At 40.1% G+C, this 16,752-nt stretch overlaps 1 protein-coding gene across 2 annotated transcripts in view; it reads left to right on the top strand.

Moving 5' to 3' along the window:
• The window catches only part of USP22 (ubiquitin specific peptidase 22), a 111,601-nt gene that overhangs the window by 93,516 nt on the left and 1,333 nt on the right, over positions 1 to 16,752 (top strand). For both annotated transcript variants that reach the window (XM_064461501.1, XM_064461500.1), the window contains 6 exons: positions 4,445 to 4,550; positions 6,258 to 6,416; positions 8,631 to 8,757; positions 11,581 to 11,672; positions 13,151 to 13,213; positions 15,135 to 15,284. In XM_064461501.1, the coding sequence (XP_064317571.1) occupies positions 4,445 to 4,550; positions 6,258 to 6,416; positions 8,631 to 8,757; positions 11,581 to 11,672; positions 13,151 to 13,213; positions 15,135 to 15,284 (697 nt within the window). The remainder of the gene's footprint in view (positions 1 to 4,444; positions 4,551 to 6,257; positions 6,417 to 8,630; positions 8,758 to 11,580; positions 11,673 to 13,150; positions 13,214 to 15,134; positions 15,285 to 16,752) is intronic.

Below are 16,752 nucleotides of genomic sequence, written 5' to 3'. Positions count from 1 at the left end.
CGACTTGGGGGGGTGATAGCTCTCCGTGTGCTAGCACTGTTGTGTTTTGTTGTGGCATCTGTGCAGGCCATATCCCGAACACTTAACAAGGCTTCTATATGCTGCTAGAGTAATATAAAACACTTCTGAATAAAAGGAGTTTAGTCTGTCCTGCCTACACATCACTATTTTTCGTTCCAACACCTGGAGAAAGATGGACTAACTGGAAAGTAGTATTTTGAGGATGGGAAGCTAAGCTATTAATTACTCCTCTCTCTCTACCATTCACCCAAAGTGTGCATAAGGTCTGTCCTTAAATACATACTCTAACTAAAAAAGCAAAAGCTTTCTTGAACCTGAATTCTTTTTCCAACATTGCTACTATAAATCGCATCTAAAGTTGTACCTGCATTTTGTGCTATTCCGGTCTCTCTTGCTGCTTTGATAGTGCTCAGAGTTCGGCAGTGTCATTGTACACTAGCATTTCTGGTCCTTGCCACAAAAGCTTCCAAATGAGATTCAGAGCTTACCGTACAACAGATATTAGCTGCCTCACCACGCTAATGCTATAAACAGCCTTGCTGTGTAGGTAATGGCCACGTTCTTTGTGCTAAAGTCTAACCATTTGCCTGGACGTTGGCATGTATTGACTTTGATCTTTAAAATGCACGACAACTTTGATTTTCAGTCTCTGAATATGTCTGGCTTATGGAAGATGCTGAAAATTATCAGACTTTGATCTGTTGCTTCTTGCATGTTTTCTTAGACTCTTCTGTGAAGAACAAGTACAAAGTATACCCCACTTTTCACGTGGGATCCTTCAGGAGTCCCAGGGCTCTTCATTTGTTAGAGGAATGTAAATAAATGATCTTTCTGCCTAGTGTGTAAAGCATTAGGTTAGCCGTGTCAGATACACGTCTTAATTATCAGTGCCCTGGAAGAAATCCAGGGTTCTAATTCTGCAAACTCCCACGACAGTGAGGTTTCAATCATCCAAACTCTTTGCCGTTCACTGACTTTGCCTCAGACATATTAACACTTGGAGAAACTTAGACCAGAGTCGTTCTTTTCTTGTATGGACCAAGACTGCAATTCAAAAGTTTTCAGCCCAGTGAAGCCACTACCTGTGGTTTGGGTTTTTTATTTATTGCAAGAACAATGACAATCAAGCAGCAGAGAGTGGCAGAGATGGGCATTTGTACATAAAGGTTCAAAAAGCAAGATAAGAAAATTGAAGTAATCCTATATTTTTATCCCAAACTCTATTTAGCCAATGTTATTCAGTTGCCTAACAAAAAAGGGGTAGTACTTTCAGGCTGATTATTCCTCATTTAGCTGGTTTTCATGAAGCATTTTGCATTCATCTTTAACAAGGACTGCCACAAAGCAAATTTGAAGCCTGGGGCTAGGTATCATGACAGAAAAAGAATGCTGTGCTGAGATTTGGGAGTAAAACACTACCCTGCTCTGTGAATTCTGCATGATATTCTTAGGAACTGATAAAGCATATGCTTGCAAAACATGTCATCTGCTATGATCCATAAAAATTTGTGTATACTGCTTTGTCATAAAGAATAACAAGCACATGTTTGAACTCTGGGGCCAAAGTAAAGCATTACTTTAACGTTAACGTCTTGTTTTGATAAATGCCCTTTTAAAATCTGGCAATTTTTACATTCCTTTTTCTCATTTAAAATACATAATGGAAGTTGGAGGCAAAACTTCTTCATCTCAAAACCAAAATTATGTTAAAAAGTAATCTATAGCTGTTCTTGCAGTTGTTACATATGGTTTACCTTTAGTAGTACATTAAATGCGTATATATTTGAACACAAGTCAATATGCTCAGTTATGGCACAGAGTAGTAATTTCTGGTTGGTTGGTTTAAAAGGGGTTGCATTTCATTTGAATCCAAACGTTTAAACTCCGTTTTCTGCCATTCTCGTAACTACATTAGTGTATACATTGATGTATCTTCAAGATTTCATTTTAGTCTTGTGCTGACCAATCTCTTACAAGAAGCTGCTGATTTCCCTAGTAGGAATTTTGACCCGCTTTAAAAACAAAAATGTATGGAACTAAAGCCTCCTTTGTAAGACAGAAATGTTGAAGGGAACCTTAACTTGAGCACAACAATCTAGCAGCTTCTACTTCTCAGCTGCATAATATACCTCCTCTTAGCATCTGTTACATATTGACAAGTGTGAGTAGGTGGAAATCTTACTTTTTTTTTTCTTCCTTTTTTTTCCCCCTCTCCAAACAAATGTCATGGGAAATAATGTTGAGTGGGTAATGCCCTTCTGTTTTGCTGGGAACAAGCTCACAGGATATTCTTTTGAGACCCTCTTGTCACTGATCCTAATTGACTTGTATAATTGAAAAGGGAGTATCCGTTCTCTCCCGCAGGCGGAAATGGCTGTCTATTAAAGGTGTCCAACAGGGGATGTTACCTGTGGTCCAGTGAAAATCACTAGACGCTGTTTCTCTGCTTCTGCCCCCTCAAAACAAAACAGAGGGAGATAATGTTTCATATGTTGAGATTACAGGGATGTGGCAGTTGCATGTGTTTCTTTTAAAAAGGAAAAGTGGAGCTTTAAAAACAAGGATAAAACCCATTAAATTCTTTTTTTGAAAATCCACGTCTTTAAAGTTTATAAGTGATCTTATTATAAAGGTGAAGAATGTCTTGTACAGTCTCGATACTGTATGCTCTGTTCATTAGCTTAGCATAACTGAGACCTTAAAAAGATCTTAAGCTCAGTAAGATTTAGCTGAAATTCCCATTAAGAAATGCCTGAGCCTGGATCTGATAGCCCCCAGCTTGAACCTTGTACATTTGAAATCTATTTTTAGAGCATTTCATTCAAGAGCCATTTTAAGGAAACAATATGCTTTTCTTGACAATTCAGACAGAACTTTCTAAAGCAGGCAGCTGAGAGCTTTTGTGAGGCCTTTAAGATCTAACTAACTGAAGTGACCCGTTGCAGCTTAGTAGGTATCACCTATGTCTGCTTTTCCACATGCAATATTAGGTGAACCTTTGTCAGTTTACACGGTATTTTCCAACAAACTTCTAAAGCTTCATTAAAAAAAAACTCATTCCTTTCTGCTGCAAAAAGACTCCAGCTAGAGCAGCTTAGACATAAGAAAAGTGATGGAATTTTGCCCCATGCTTTTAGTTTCTTTAGGTGTGTTTTTGACATGCTTGACTAGAAATTTAATTATTTTTGAGTAATAGCTCTGATTTGAGGAGTCGACATCTTACTATTTAATTTGTGAAACTGAAATACTGCCTAGTAGGTTAAGGATATTGGGAAACCTGGCAAAACTCGATTCTGTCTTAGCAGTTTCTGTTGTAGGAGATTGGAAGACATCGAAAGATGTCTTCACAGCTGGTGCTGTGAAGTAGTTTGTATAGGCATCTCTGTTTACAGAGCAAAACCAGGTGCACTGTCCTACCCAAGGAAATAAGCAGTACAGTTGGAAATCGAAGAAAAGGTGTATCACTCCTAGTTCACCTATGGGGAATAGAAGGAGTATGCTATAACGCTGAGAACTGTGCCAAGAAATTTTTGGCTATTCAATGCTCTGGTTAGTCTAAGAAAGCTGAATGGGCCTAATCTCAGCACTCAAATCATAAAAATGAATTGCCGTGTTCCTGAGACCTGCAATGACAGCTTATAATGCCTAAAAGGTGGGTATGCATTCATTGTGCCCCTTGGGAACTTAGAGGATTGCCATGTCTCTGAAGAAGCTGGAGGAAGACACAGCACTTACCCTCCCACTTCAGATAAGGACGTCTTTCATTTTCTCACAGAAGCTACATGTTGATGTTGAAAGGACAGGGTGCAGGCAGCAGGCTTGGAGGGTAATGGGTCTTAACAAACCACCTTGCCTGACTCTACTCTCAGAAGTTAACCAGGATTGGAATTAAAAAGTAGCGTCTGCTGACGCTTCTCTGTGTTCTTTTAGGAAAGTAACGTGCTATTGAATACTCTGCCTGAGTAGAAACTGGTGCTTCTGTGGTAAAGAGCTGGCCGTTTGTTTGGATACAAATGTTGCACGGTGGCCCTCTAAGTGAAGTTTAAATAGTCTTTTTCATGAACCACCTTGGTAACTCCTTCATCTTAGAAACTGATCTTTACACCAGCCAGTGCAAAGCAAATCTCTGTAAAGGGAGATAGGGCTACACCCTGAAAAAGGGGTTGGCTGAAAGCTTCATCTCTTAGGAGTTAATGGCATTCAGTCACCTTCTGATTATATCCTGTATTTTGCTATGCATTCTCCTGTCGTTTCCTTGTTTTTCTTTAATGCATGACATTTTCAGGGTTCTATATTTCCCACATGAACTTGCACTATGCTTATAAATTTGTGTTACAAAGAGTTGCTGGAGACACAATCCAGGTCAAACCACCGTTCACTAGGAGGATTTTTGACTTCTGCGTTTGTGTTTGCATTCCTCCAGGTGATGATAATGGGAAGAAGGCCAACAACCCCAACCACTGTAACTGCATCATAGACCAAATCTTCACAGGCGGACTGCAGTCTGATGTCACCTGTCAAGTCTGCCAGTAAGTAATTATTTTCTGATTCTGCAATCTGATTGGAAGCTGTGCACCCTCCAGTGCAACAGTGTACTGATTCTTGTCTTTTTGAATACCAATAAAATACCAGCAAAACTCCAGCAAGACAAAAACTCTTTAAATACAGCATCACCTAAATGCAGTCAATTACCAGTTAACTGTCATATATGAAGACATACCAGAAGAGCTACCTGGAAAGTACCACAGGCGTATGGACATAAGCTTTTTACTAGTCTGTAAAAGTTTGTTCTTTTCCAAGTTCATGAGGAAAAGACTTCCAAGAGCTCTCTGGTTTTGAAAATATGTAATTACCACTATATTTGAAGAAAATTCTGCTACGCAACCATATTTTCCTTCAGTTAGGAGCCTCGTGTATCATCAGGAGAGGTTTCAAAGAGGCTGATACTAATGTAATCTCAGGCACCAGCAAGTGAATGTTTTATAAGGGCAAGGAAAAATGTATTATTTGTTCTCCTCTGTGTACTGGAGCAAGTTGACTTCTCTTTCATGATTTTTGGTGTTGCCACAGCGCAGAAGTCAGAGTTCTTGTTTTTTGTTCTGTCTTGCATTCTTCATAGTTACGCACGCTGTCCTGCAGACGGACTGTTGTGCTGTGCTTGTTTGAATCTGCTTTTATTCTCAGTTTCCTGGAGAGATTTGCAGAAGATTTACTGTAAGGAAAACATATGAGATTTTGTTCTTTGCCTCATAGAGCCACAGAATCATTATATGATAATAAAAAGCTTGCTGTGTTATGATGCCATATTAGCATTGACGAAACTTTAAAAAAAGAAGTTTGCTTCCACAAATTGACAACTTTTGCACAAATGAAGCTGGAGAAAAGGCAGAATATTGTGGGTTTAGTGAGATCACAGAGTGAAAGATGCTAGTTTTAGAAGAAGAGAGAACTCAAAAAAAAAAAAAAAAAAAAAAAGGTAATGAGTACAGACAGAAAATTCTTCCAAGCTAGGAGCTTAGACCTCAAAGTTCTGGAATTCTCTTGAAAATGTAAATGCTGGAAGAAAAAACTTGAGTCAGTGCAAGAAGTTAAAATTTTGAGAAGCTTTTCCCATAGTCTAGCTGTTGGCTTGTCTTGTGGAGAAATCTGATTGAGAACATATACTACTTCTTGATGCAGTTATTCTTTGGCCTCTCAAATTCCAGATGCTGTGGGAGATGCTAATATGAACTGCAAAGCTTAATTCAGTGCACTGCTGTATAGCAGAACTTCTTGGCACGCACTCTATCGAAGTAGCCCTAAGCACCATCTTCCATGTCTTGACCAGAGAACCGTGCTTCTGAACGAGTTGGGCTCCTCATAGCTATCGTCATAGATGTTGGCTGGTTTGTACTGGTCAGTAGTATGACCAGCACCTCTATCTCCCAGTAACCCTGCGAGCCTTGTGTGAGTCACAGGGCTCCAGTGAGTGGGAGAATGTATTAAATGCATATATTTTGCATTTAGTACATAGCATACATTTTCTAAAACATACGGCTTTTAAATATTCAGAAAAACAATCAGTTGTGGGAAAACACTGTGGAGCAACTATATTTTCTGTCATCTTTGAGTGCCCTCTAGGGGTGATGTAGATCCCACAGTTCTTAAAAATAGGTATCTGGTGTGCACCCTAAAGTGAGAGAGGCTGTTAGTTTTACTTCCTTTAAACATATATTAAACTGCTTTCTTTTTCATAGTGGCGTTTCCACAACGATAGACCCATTTTGGGACATCAGTTTGGACTTGCCAGGCTCCTCCACCCCGTTCTGGCCGCTGAGTCCGGGGAGTGATGGCAGCGTCGTAAATGGGGAAAGCCATGTATCAGGCACCACCACTCTCACAGACTGCTTGCGAAGGTATGATATGAGACAAATACAGTTTTGGTGGGGTAAAAAGAATTTGGCTTCATTCTGTTCTCCAGGTGGCACTGAGGAATGGGAGTAAGCAATGCTCTGTCACGACATTATCCCCAAACAGCATTTTTGTACATATTTTAGGTTTTTTGCATAAGAGAAAGTGAGAAGGCAAAGCAGGCTGAGAGCAGCAGTAGGCCTAACAATAAGCAATCAAAACCAGTTGCCATACGATACAAAAAGAAAATAAATTTTACGTTGACTGCTGCCAGGCAGTGTGGTTCTTAATGATCGAAACCACTAGTGTCTGTCTCCATGTTCTTGGCTGTGTCAGCTAAGCAAGCACACAAAAAGAGTTCACAATGCGTTTAATATTTGTTTAAGTTATAACACCAAGTATGAATCTGATTTTGCTCTAAGCAGAGCTGAGGGTCAGCTACTGCCAGCTGAGTTGTGGGGATGGCATTAAGAATTAAAGGAATGGGGCTTTCAAAAAGAAATAATAACTCTGAGCAGGAAACTTAAGCATCTTGGAAACAGGTAACTGGAGAAAATGTCATTGCTTCATATACAATTAACTCAGATCTTTTAGCAGATCCGGAAGTCATTCTTTTGCAGCAAATGCAGATACTCATCAAAGATACTTGTCTGAGGAAGAGGTTACCTGTCGCCCAGGGCTAAGTTAATCCTCCTGAAATAAAAATTTATAGCCTTTGACATCTGATTGCTAACCTTCTTGATACTTTTTTTTAAGATCAGTAATTTTAAGAAAACAAGGGAATGAATACAAATGAGAAACTGGTGATACAGGAATGCATCTAGAGGCAAAACCGGTCGAATTTTGTTGATTTTCTTCAATGTGGGGATCAGAGAGGGATGATGATAGGGAAGGAAAAGCACCCAGATTGAAAGATACCCTCAAAGAGTGTGGATTTTAGGAAGAAGTTGAACGCTAATCGATAAAGAGGATAGGTCTAGGTTTTCACCCCAAAATTAGCAAGAAGGTTGAATATTAGATTCAGCCAGGGAAGGTGTGAAACTTCATGTCAACCAGTGTGGCTGTGCAACTTGAAGTTGGCTTGAAGAAGGAAGGGTTGAGCAAGAATACGACAAAAACAGATAGGTGCAGGCACCCTAACAACCATAGCAACAAATTTATAAGCCTTTTTACATACTTTAGAAAAGAATTAAAAAATAAAATAAAAAAAACCCCAAAACCAAGAACAGAGAACACAGACTAGGTAAAGGAAATCTTGTTAATCAAACAAGAGGGGAGAACAGGTGGCTGCGATGATCACTTAATGCTGGAGGTTACATTGTCCATAAACAGAATGAGGCAGGGTAGGGTTAGTGATGAGCTGATACCACGTTGCCCTCGCATGCTTAGTGTGTGCATTAATGTAAAATATTCAATTACATTTCCAAATATTTAATCTCAAATCCTGATTGTAAAGCAGTCTCTGGGGAGATGATTTATCTGCCCTGTGGAAGTCTAAACTTGGAGGAAAAGACTTAGCAGTCCATCCTCCTAGCCTTTTCTGTGCTGACAGTTTCTGAAGTGTGAGATATTTTGCTTTAGTGTGTTGTGAGAACATAGAGGCAGTATATTTTCTCTAAGCAGTTTCCTATTCTGTAATGGTCTCTTCCTATAGCTCCCTTGAGCAGTTCTGTCTGCAAATTTTGAAAGAGATTTTTCTAGTTGTCAACACTTGGGTTTTCTTGGAAGATATCTGTATTTTGGAAAAGAACTTTGTGTTTACAGCCTGTTCCATTTCAGAGCTTTGATCCTAGCCCTGGAGGGCTACATGCTAGAAGAGTGTCCTGCAGACTAGCATGCAGCTGAGCACAGAAGTTGCGTCATCGCGCTTCGGAACTTCCATGTTAATGTTTTTTGTTTTGAAAACAAAAGATCTTTGCTTTCTGTATGAAAATCAGCTGTCCTGTTGTAGGAGGTGAACTAACGTTTAGCTCCTTCCTCAGACACTGATGCACTTCAGTGCAATGCTCCAAAGTAGAGCAGTGATAAATGTCAGATTTGGATATCTGAACCAGAGCACTTTACATTATTATAGGTGTTCTTTTTTTTCAAAATGGCACTTAAAAGCTATGAACTCTGTCTCTTGTGGTGCTGGTGACCCACAAGTAAAAATGTTTCCAACATGTGTGGAAAATCGTCTAATCATTTTGTGTCCCTTTGCTTTTTAATATTTTTTTCAGGTTTACAAGGCCAGAACATCTAGGAAGCAGTGCCAAAATCAAATGTAGTGGTTGCCATAGCTACCAGGAATCTACCAAACAACTCACTATGAAGAAGTTACCCATTGTGGCCTGTTTTCATCTCAAAGTAAGTTCACAGGGGGCAGACAGAGCAGAGGATGTGTATTCCTCTCTGAGAGGATGGGCTAAATTCCTGGATGTATCTTCTGGCTTTCACTGACTAATCTTTTGTGATACAAATGACTATAAAGAACAGCTTGCATGCCCAGCTAGATTTTCTATTAAGATAGTATTACATTATCTATAAATGTAGCTTTACAGTATGTCTGTGGTGAACTTAACCGATCAGAATCTAGAAGCAAAATGGAAGGCTAGTACAATACCCGAACCAGCGTAGAAACCAATCCCCAGTAACACTCGTCCTGCGTGGTAAAATTTTTACCCTATGTTTCTACTAGAAGAATGCCACAGAGGAACTCGGTGTTGAAGGAAAAGCATGAAAATGTTATCTGTTGCAATGGAGAAGGCTTCCTGTATCTTCCCAACTGTGGTGTAGTTTTCAACTTTCCAATCCAGATTGTCAGATGCAACGATGGGAGATAATGTCGTAGTTGGTGCCCTCAGATAGTTTAGTCCTGTAGAATTTATAACTTAATTTGAGTATGTATGTGGTGCGAAGTAGGCAGCTATCACAGAAGATCAAGGTCATTCAGTGTCAAGAGGCAAAGGGTCCTTCAAAAGTGATGCCACTGGCCTTTGGAGAAGCAGCCACCACAGGAATTTAACTGCCTCTTTGGTCTGCTTAAGCTGTTCAGATGCAGACCTCTAAAGTCTGGAGTGTCTCCTGGGACAGAATGACAAAGTCCTCTCATTGCTAGGCTGCAACTGATGATCGCTGGCCTCAGCTCTTACTATGACCAGTGTTTCAAGAAACTGTTTATCTGATGATGATACTAAAGTCACATAAGCTACATAAAGAAAAGCACCGTTTTACCTACCACCATGGTGACTGGAAACAGATTTTAAAATGACAGCCTATATGCTCTGTACAAATGAAGGCTTGTATCGCATCTCTTTCCAGTTGGGGAATGGTGAATTGAAAGAACACATGGTCCAGCATTTTACTTTAGAGACCTCGTTCAGTTCCTCAATTCTTACATAGTTTCTAGGCTTTGAACTTTGGTAAAACACCTTGGTAATTTTAACAGTGTTGGAAGTCGACCTTTATCTTGTAGCTGTCATGGCAAAGTGCATGCTGAACTTTGCTGTAGCATGCAGGCAGCTTTTCTGGTTTATTTTCCAGTAGCCCTCTAGGCTAGGTCAGTACGTTCATACTGGAAAACCTAATAATCTGTGTAACTATAGTGTCATGGTCTCACGGACTGTATTTGAGAAATGATTGTGGTTTGGAATTGTTAAATTACATGGCAACTCTGTATCCAGTGTAGCAGCGATTTCAAATGTATTTTCAAAATCTGGCTTGTACAGAAGCTTGCTAATGAAATGCAGAGGTCTTGACATGAAAACAGAATGCCATAGGAAAGTCTGTATTTGTGAGAAAAGATTGATTCCACTCTTTACTAGAAAAAAGGTGTTACACGTGGAAAGAATTCCCTCTTCTGTAATTTACAAGCCTTTTCAGACTTCAGGACAGTCTTGCCTTCAGGTGTTCACCCCCATATACCAGCAGTTCTTCAGTCACATCTTGAGTATTAACCAAGATGATATGCAACGTTATACGCCAAAGATATTAGCCTGACTGGAATAGATAGTAGCACAGTTCCTTTGTTGTCCTTTGGCCGTCTGTGGTCTTCCTGAAGAGCATTCTTGGATGACTGACTCAACGTTTCAGGAGCACTTGGCTGGCTGCTTGGCTTTTGGGGAGAGTTTTGGGGATGTTGGGCTCTTGTTTTTATTTTATTTTTATTTTATTATTGCAGAGTAGTCAGCAAGACATACCTAGGTGATTCTGCTCTTTGGGCAAGGCAATGTGAATGTGCTCAGAGCTTTTCCTACACTCGCTTCAGTATTTGTGTGATCCAGAATGATGGAAGATTTTTTTGAAATAAATTACTTTTCCGAAGTGATTGTGTTGTCCAGACCATGCAAAATGCAAATTTCATTTCATGTGTTAAAGCAAAAAAAAAAGAAACACAAAAGATAAAAATTACAAAAGTCTCAGCTTTTCACGTCTGGATCTGTTGCTAGGGAATTGTTATGGCACCACAATTGGAAAATAATTAACTTGAAGTGTAAATAGAGCAGAATTTCTGAGAAATGGGGAGAGAAGCTGCCTTTAAATAGAAACTCATTCATCTCTTTCTGGTATTTGTTCCTGTTTCCATTTAATGTTCAATCGAGAAGATGAGGAGAGGATAGTGGGTATTGCAGGCTCCTTTTGGCAAAGGGACAAGGCTTTTTTATTATCATATTCCATTTTTGCTGTAATTTGAATTGGTATTCCTGTGTAGGCTTGACTCCTGTCACTTGAGGTGATTGGATGGGTGGATTAAGTGTGTGAATCTGATGGCAAACTCTCATTGTCACTGGTTTTGTGTGCTAGTGTGGGCAGCAGCCCATACATTTGAATAGTGCGTAGTACAAATGAGCACTGGTTTGGGTAAAGGCTGTGTCTGCTCTCTCCGTTTAATATATTTTTTTCTTAATGTTAGTTGGGAATAAGTTTGTATGTATAGATATTAAGGTAAACAATCTAATTAATACTGTATTTTTCCCACACAAATTGTGGTTTATTTTCCTGGTAAAAATGTGTTAGCATTTACACAGAGGTTCCCAGCCCAGAGAGTTGGTAGAAGAGATCTGGGGATGTCTCTGGATGCTGACTGCTAATACGCTTTCATGTTATTGTTCCTAAGCTTAGGACATTTATAAAAGACAGAAAACTTAGCTTTTCTCTAAAGAAAAAAAATTTCTTCAACTTTGTCTCCAGCGGTTTGAACACTCAGCCAAACTGAGGCGAAAGATCACTACGTATGTCTCATTTCCGCTGGAGCTGGACATGACACCATTCATGGCTTCCAGGTGTGTACCAAGTTCAAAATCCCCCAAAGACCTGGACAGAACTGTTTACCAGTTCATACATATGCCTCATGAAACATGGAAACCTCCTTGAATCAAGGTTATAGAACAGTATGTATAATGATACTTCTGCTGTAAGTTTCTCCTTGAAATGTGCATCTTTTCTAAACTAATTTTTAGATAAACTATTGAGTTTTGTGTGCCAGAAAAGGCTTTATATTTAAGCATTTTATTATTCTTATTTATTATTGTGTGTTATGTTTCTGGTTGCATGTTAAATTTATAGACTTAGATCCATCTGTGCCTTCAGATCTCTGCTTTGGTCCCACCACCTGAGTGCCCACCCACCAGTCATCTCGTGTCATTAGGCAGACTAGACAACCTAATGCCTAACCTAGTATTTCTGAAGTTGTAAAAATCCTTCCTCTTTATTCCCACACACATGCAAATCTGGGTTTGTTTGGGGTTTTTTTTCCTGTTTTGTACCTTCAACTTCTGTTAGAGAATGCTGCAGGAAAAAAGCACATGGTCCAGATTAAAATAGGTATTTCTAATTGGTATTTAAACAGAAACAGTAAGACTTCTCCCACCTCCCAGGTTTGTGAAAGACATGGCATTTGGATAAAGATACCTTTATGAAAGGTATTTAATCAGCTCAGTTGACAAGTTTTTGTCAGGTATTCCATTCAAATAAGAGGATATTTGTGTTGAATTTATATCTGAAGCAATGCAGAAAACCCCAAAACATGACATTTCTCAGCACAGGGCCTCTATTGGATGCTAAAATTTTACCAGTGATTTCAAGCTTTGCTGCCCCCTTGAAAAGTAGATGCTTTCGTTAAAAACTGTTATGTTAAGAATATATGGCTTACTCCAGTATATTTTGGAGATTTAGAGACTTCCCTGTTCCTCTGTGGTGAGCTGTCCCTGGATAGAACAGGCCCTGCTGATGAAAGGTATCAAGCATAATGGAATATAGATGGGATAATCAGCAGGCATAACTCAGTAATCTGAATTTTATCGGCTATGAAATCAACAGCATAATCCTATTGCTGCTGTCAAAACGCAAAATAAATGTACAAGCCAGAGCCAGGATGATTGACCCATCACATGATAAAGGATTGATGTAATTAGATATTTTTCCAGGTTTAAAATACAAATATTTTCTTAACCTGTTTTTAAGCTTTCTGGATAGGACATCTGACATAAACAGATCTGTATTTGCAGCTCTGAAGCCTTGACCAGGAGGGGAAATGATGTTTTCTTATGTAGCATTGCTGTGAGAACAAATAAAGCACCTTTAGCATCCTAATCAGCAGCCCTTCTCCGCTGCTAAGCAGCATTGTGCTTTTGAATAAGGACCTGGATTCGGCAAACAGGCTGTGTCATGTAATTCCTCGGTCATGTAATTCCACCTATTTCCTCGGTTTGGGAAGCCACTGCTTTAAGTGACTGGATTTTTGTGTGTGTGTGTGTTGCAGTAAAGAGAGCAGAATGAACGGGCAATACCAGCAGCCGACGGATAGTCTAAACAATGATAATAAGTAAGTGGTACATTCCATGACTCCTATTGTGAAAGGTAGTTGGCTTCTAGAAGGAGATACAGCCTGCTGTATCTGCTGCAGTGCGAGTGCATTACCGCGTTTGACAGCACAGTAACTTTGAACTGTTGCAAAACAAAGCTTCTTTCACTACAGTTGCCTCCCCTTCCGTGGCTTTGCGGCAGCTGAGCTTGAGATCTGAAGGCGATAACCCCAGCAGTCGGTCCATGAGCAAAATTAAAAGCTATGATTACAGTATTAAAAGGGATGGGTGTTTCCTTTAAATAATCCTATTTCTATTGCAATAGCGAAGGGAGTTCCAGAGGACCAAAAGAAACTTTATAGAACACTGACGCTCAAGTCCCATGTAGATGACTCCAGTAATTCTGGGATGTCTTGGTCAGGTATTGATTCCAGTCAGAATAAATGACGGGGGGTGATACAGGACTTGCTCAGGAATGTAAAGGGCGTGTAACCGAAACACTATCCATAGCTTTATGGGAATAGAGGTGGTCACACAAACCTTATCATTTTTCTTTTTTTAAATAAGGGTATGAGTTTGGTTGCTACATTTGCGTGCTGATGTTGTGTATTTAATTTCTTCAAGGCACTTCATTTGGCACTAAAAGTTTCGTGGAGAAACTGGAATCATGCAGTAGGTAGATTTAAAAACTAACTGGGTCTTAGTGCAGTGGTCGTACAAGCAGATACCAGGCGGGTGTTATGTGTGGTCCTGTAGCGATCGATTCATTAGATGCTTGGTGGTCAACAGTGTTAGCAGAGATCTGAAAGAAAACACAACTGAACACTTTTGAGGTTTGCACATGACTTAAGTTAGAGAAGTTGTTAACAGTGAAGAGGATTAGGAAATGAGGGAGCAGAGGCTTCTGGGCTGCTTAGTAAGCTGGATGCCGGTAAACATCTGGGGCAGTCTTAGAATCCTCCATCTAGGACTGGAGAGTGGTGTCCATCCCAGTTGGATTGAAGGACTCCACTAGGAAGAGGGTGACTTCATAAATCAGCGGCTCTGTACACAGTCAGCTGAGCAGGTGCCTTGCCACGGCACCACTGTGTCGAAAGAGCTCTGAGTTTTGAACATCAGTAGAACAATATCAAGTGAGATTAGAGAGATTCTCTTACCATTGCGCAGCTGTGTTTGTATCCCAGTTTGAGGATAGTATTTTAAGAAAGAGCTAGGGTTGAGAACATTCAAAAAGAGCCACAAGTATATGTAAGGCTGGAAACAGAATCTTACCTTAGAACAAACAAGCCAAGGATGTCAGTCTTCTCCTTTTTGAGAAAAGGAAAAAGTTAAGAGCAACTTGACCAGCATCAATATCTCTCTTTGGAACAGAGATGTGCCTGCTAGTTTGTGCATTTCAAACGCACAGCAGCATCTGAAAGCTGGAAGTTGAGGCTGAATATATTCAGTGTTTCAAAATAGGTACAGACTTTCCAGATTAAGGACAATCAGTACAGCAATTTATCACCAGAAATATTAGATTAGCTATATTTAAGATTACCTCCTTCCCCGTCCCCATACCTCGGGTGCGTTTTTCTGGTTCATTAGGGTAATTAACTCAGGCAAATAGGTCAGACTTAGATAATCAGTGGTCCTCTTCAGGAATGCATCACTATTGATATGTTTTAGGAGAAAAATACTTGGAGGCCAGTATTGGTAAGGCTGACAGCTGTCATCAGACTGGAGTGTTGCAGTAATAGCAAGGCAGAAAAAGAAAGATGTGGTTCTTGTCCCTGGGCAAGGATGCCCTCTTCCCAGTTAATGTGAAGAGCTGGTGTTTTATTGATGGATCAGATCCTTTATTGTTACTGTACGTGCTTATGAACACAAGCTTCTGCCTGTCAAAATATCTGTTTTTTTCCCTTTTTGATCCACTTATTCATTAACTCTTTTCTGTACCAGGTATTCCTTGTTTGCAGTAGTTAATCACCAGGGAACCTTGGAGAGCGGGCACTATACCAGCTTCATCCGGCAGCACAAGGACCAGTGGTTCAAGTGTGATGATGCCATTATCACCAAGGCTAGCATTAAGGATGTGCTAGACAGTGAAGGGTAAGTTGTGAAGCAGAAAGGGGAAAGGAAGGGAAACTTTGACCTTTGGGTTTCCCTTACTTCCATTTAAAAGACCCTTTTGTCATAGAGAACACTTAATTTCTCTCTTTGAATATGTAATGTCTCTCTCTGTGTAAGTATCAGTGCTTCAGAATGTTGCTTTATAACCCTGGATTTGTTGAAGGAAGAAGAGGGGAAGGACGAGGGACATCAGCTGACTCTGCAGTGTCTGTAACTGGTGCTCATGCCCAAACTCTTGCTTGCTAATGGGAAGGGACTCTGAAAACCCAAGTGGTATGATTGTCCAGTGTAGGAGCAGTACTTACCTCCATGACCCAATCCAGTCCTTGTCTGAAGAACCTTTGCATTACTATGAGTATAAAAGATTTGAAGAAAAGCCATTAAGAAAATGCTGTGAACCAGAGGGGCAAGGCTATAGGGAGGCAGGTATAGAACATGAGCTGTTTCTTAGCTCATGGCTTTAAACTGATTTCAAATTGACATTATGGTTTCAGATATTTGCATTAGACGAGTACTGGGAGTGCAGAGCGGTAGTTTGCAAGGGAAGCATCTTGGTGTGCCACATTTGAGGGAGGCATTGGGGACTCGTGTATGTTTCAAGAATAAGGTAACTTAAAATCTGAAGTCTTCATTTTGCATTTTCAACTATGGACTTGGTACCGGAAACATAAGCCTGTATTGGTTTTGGTTTAATTATTCCTGACGCTTCCATTGACTGTTGCAGGCACAGATGTTCTGTCTGTAATTTTTTTGGCGGATTTTTCCCTTTTTTCATTTTTTGAACCTCAACCAGGAGGTTAAAAAAATAAATCTGAATTTAAGCGTTAAATGATTTGACAAAGTAGCTTCTGCTTTGAGGTCAGCAGAAAAATGAGTTAGGTTTTCTTCAATAGCAAGTGGCTAGCTCTGGTCCTCCGACGGGGTATGTCTGTGGAAGGGCCTGCCAGAGGCAAGGAGGGGGAGGGTATGTGACGCAACTGCTGCCCATCCATCTCGTTAAAGGCTGGTTTGAGGTCAGATCCATTTTTCCCTCCTTTGGATAAAGGCTGATACTAAGCAGATCTGCATTGTATAAGGGAAGCTCCATAGGGCGTGAGATGGAATGATGATAACTGGGAAGTCTCAAAAGTGCTTTGAAGCATTTTAAGGGAGTCATGCAGGGACCCTGTCAGCGTGTGGCATGTAAAGAGTATGAAGAGATGAGTCCGCTTCCCTGACGCGTAGCTTCTTGAGGGCTGGGCTCCGTTACGTAGCGGTACGCATAAAGTAATTACGGGCAGGAAGAATTTCATCCTATTAAAACACCAGGTTTGAGTACAGATTGAGACATTAGATATTTGAGTTGGATTTGATTGGGACACAGAAGTTTTCACCCACATGCCTGGTTCTTTGCTTTGCTTCTGTAACAGTAAATGGCAGACGGTTTGCAATGATCCCAAGCGTCTGA

This window comes from Phalacrocorax carbo, chromosome 10 (genome assembly GCF_963921805.1).
Source record: "Phalacrocorax carbo chromosome 10, bPhaCar2.1, whole genome shotgun sequence".
NCBI classification, from domain to species: domain Eukaryota; kingdom Metazoa; phylum Chordata; class Aves; order Suliformes; family Phalacrocoracidae; genus Phalacrocorax; species Phalacrocorax carbo.
Note: the sequence above shows the minus strand (reverse complement) of the source record. Positions and strands in the feature narration are given on the sequence as shown.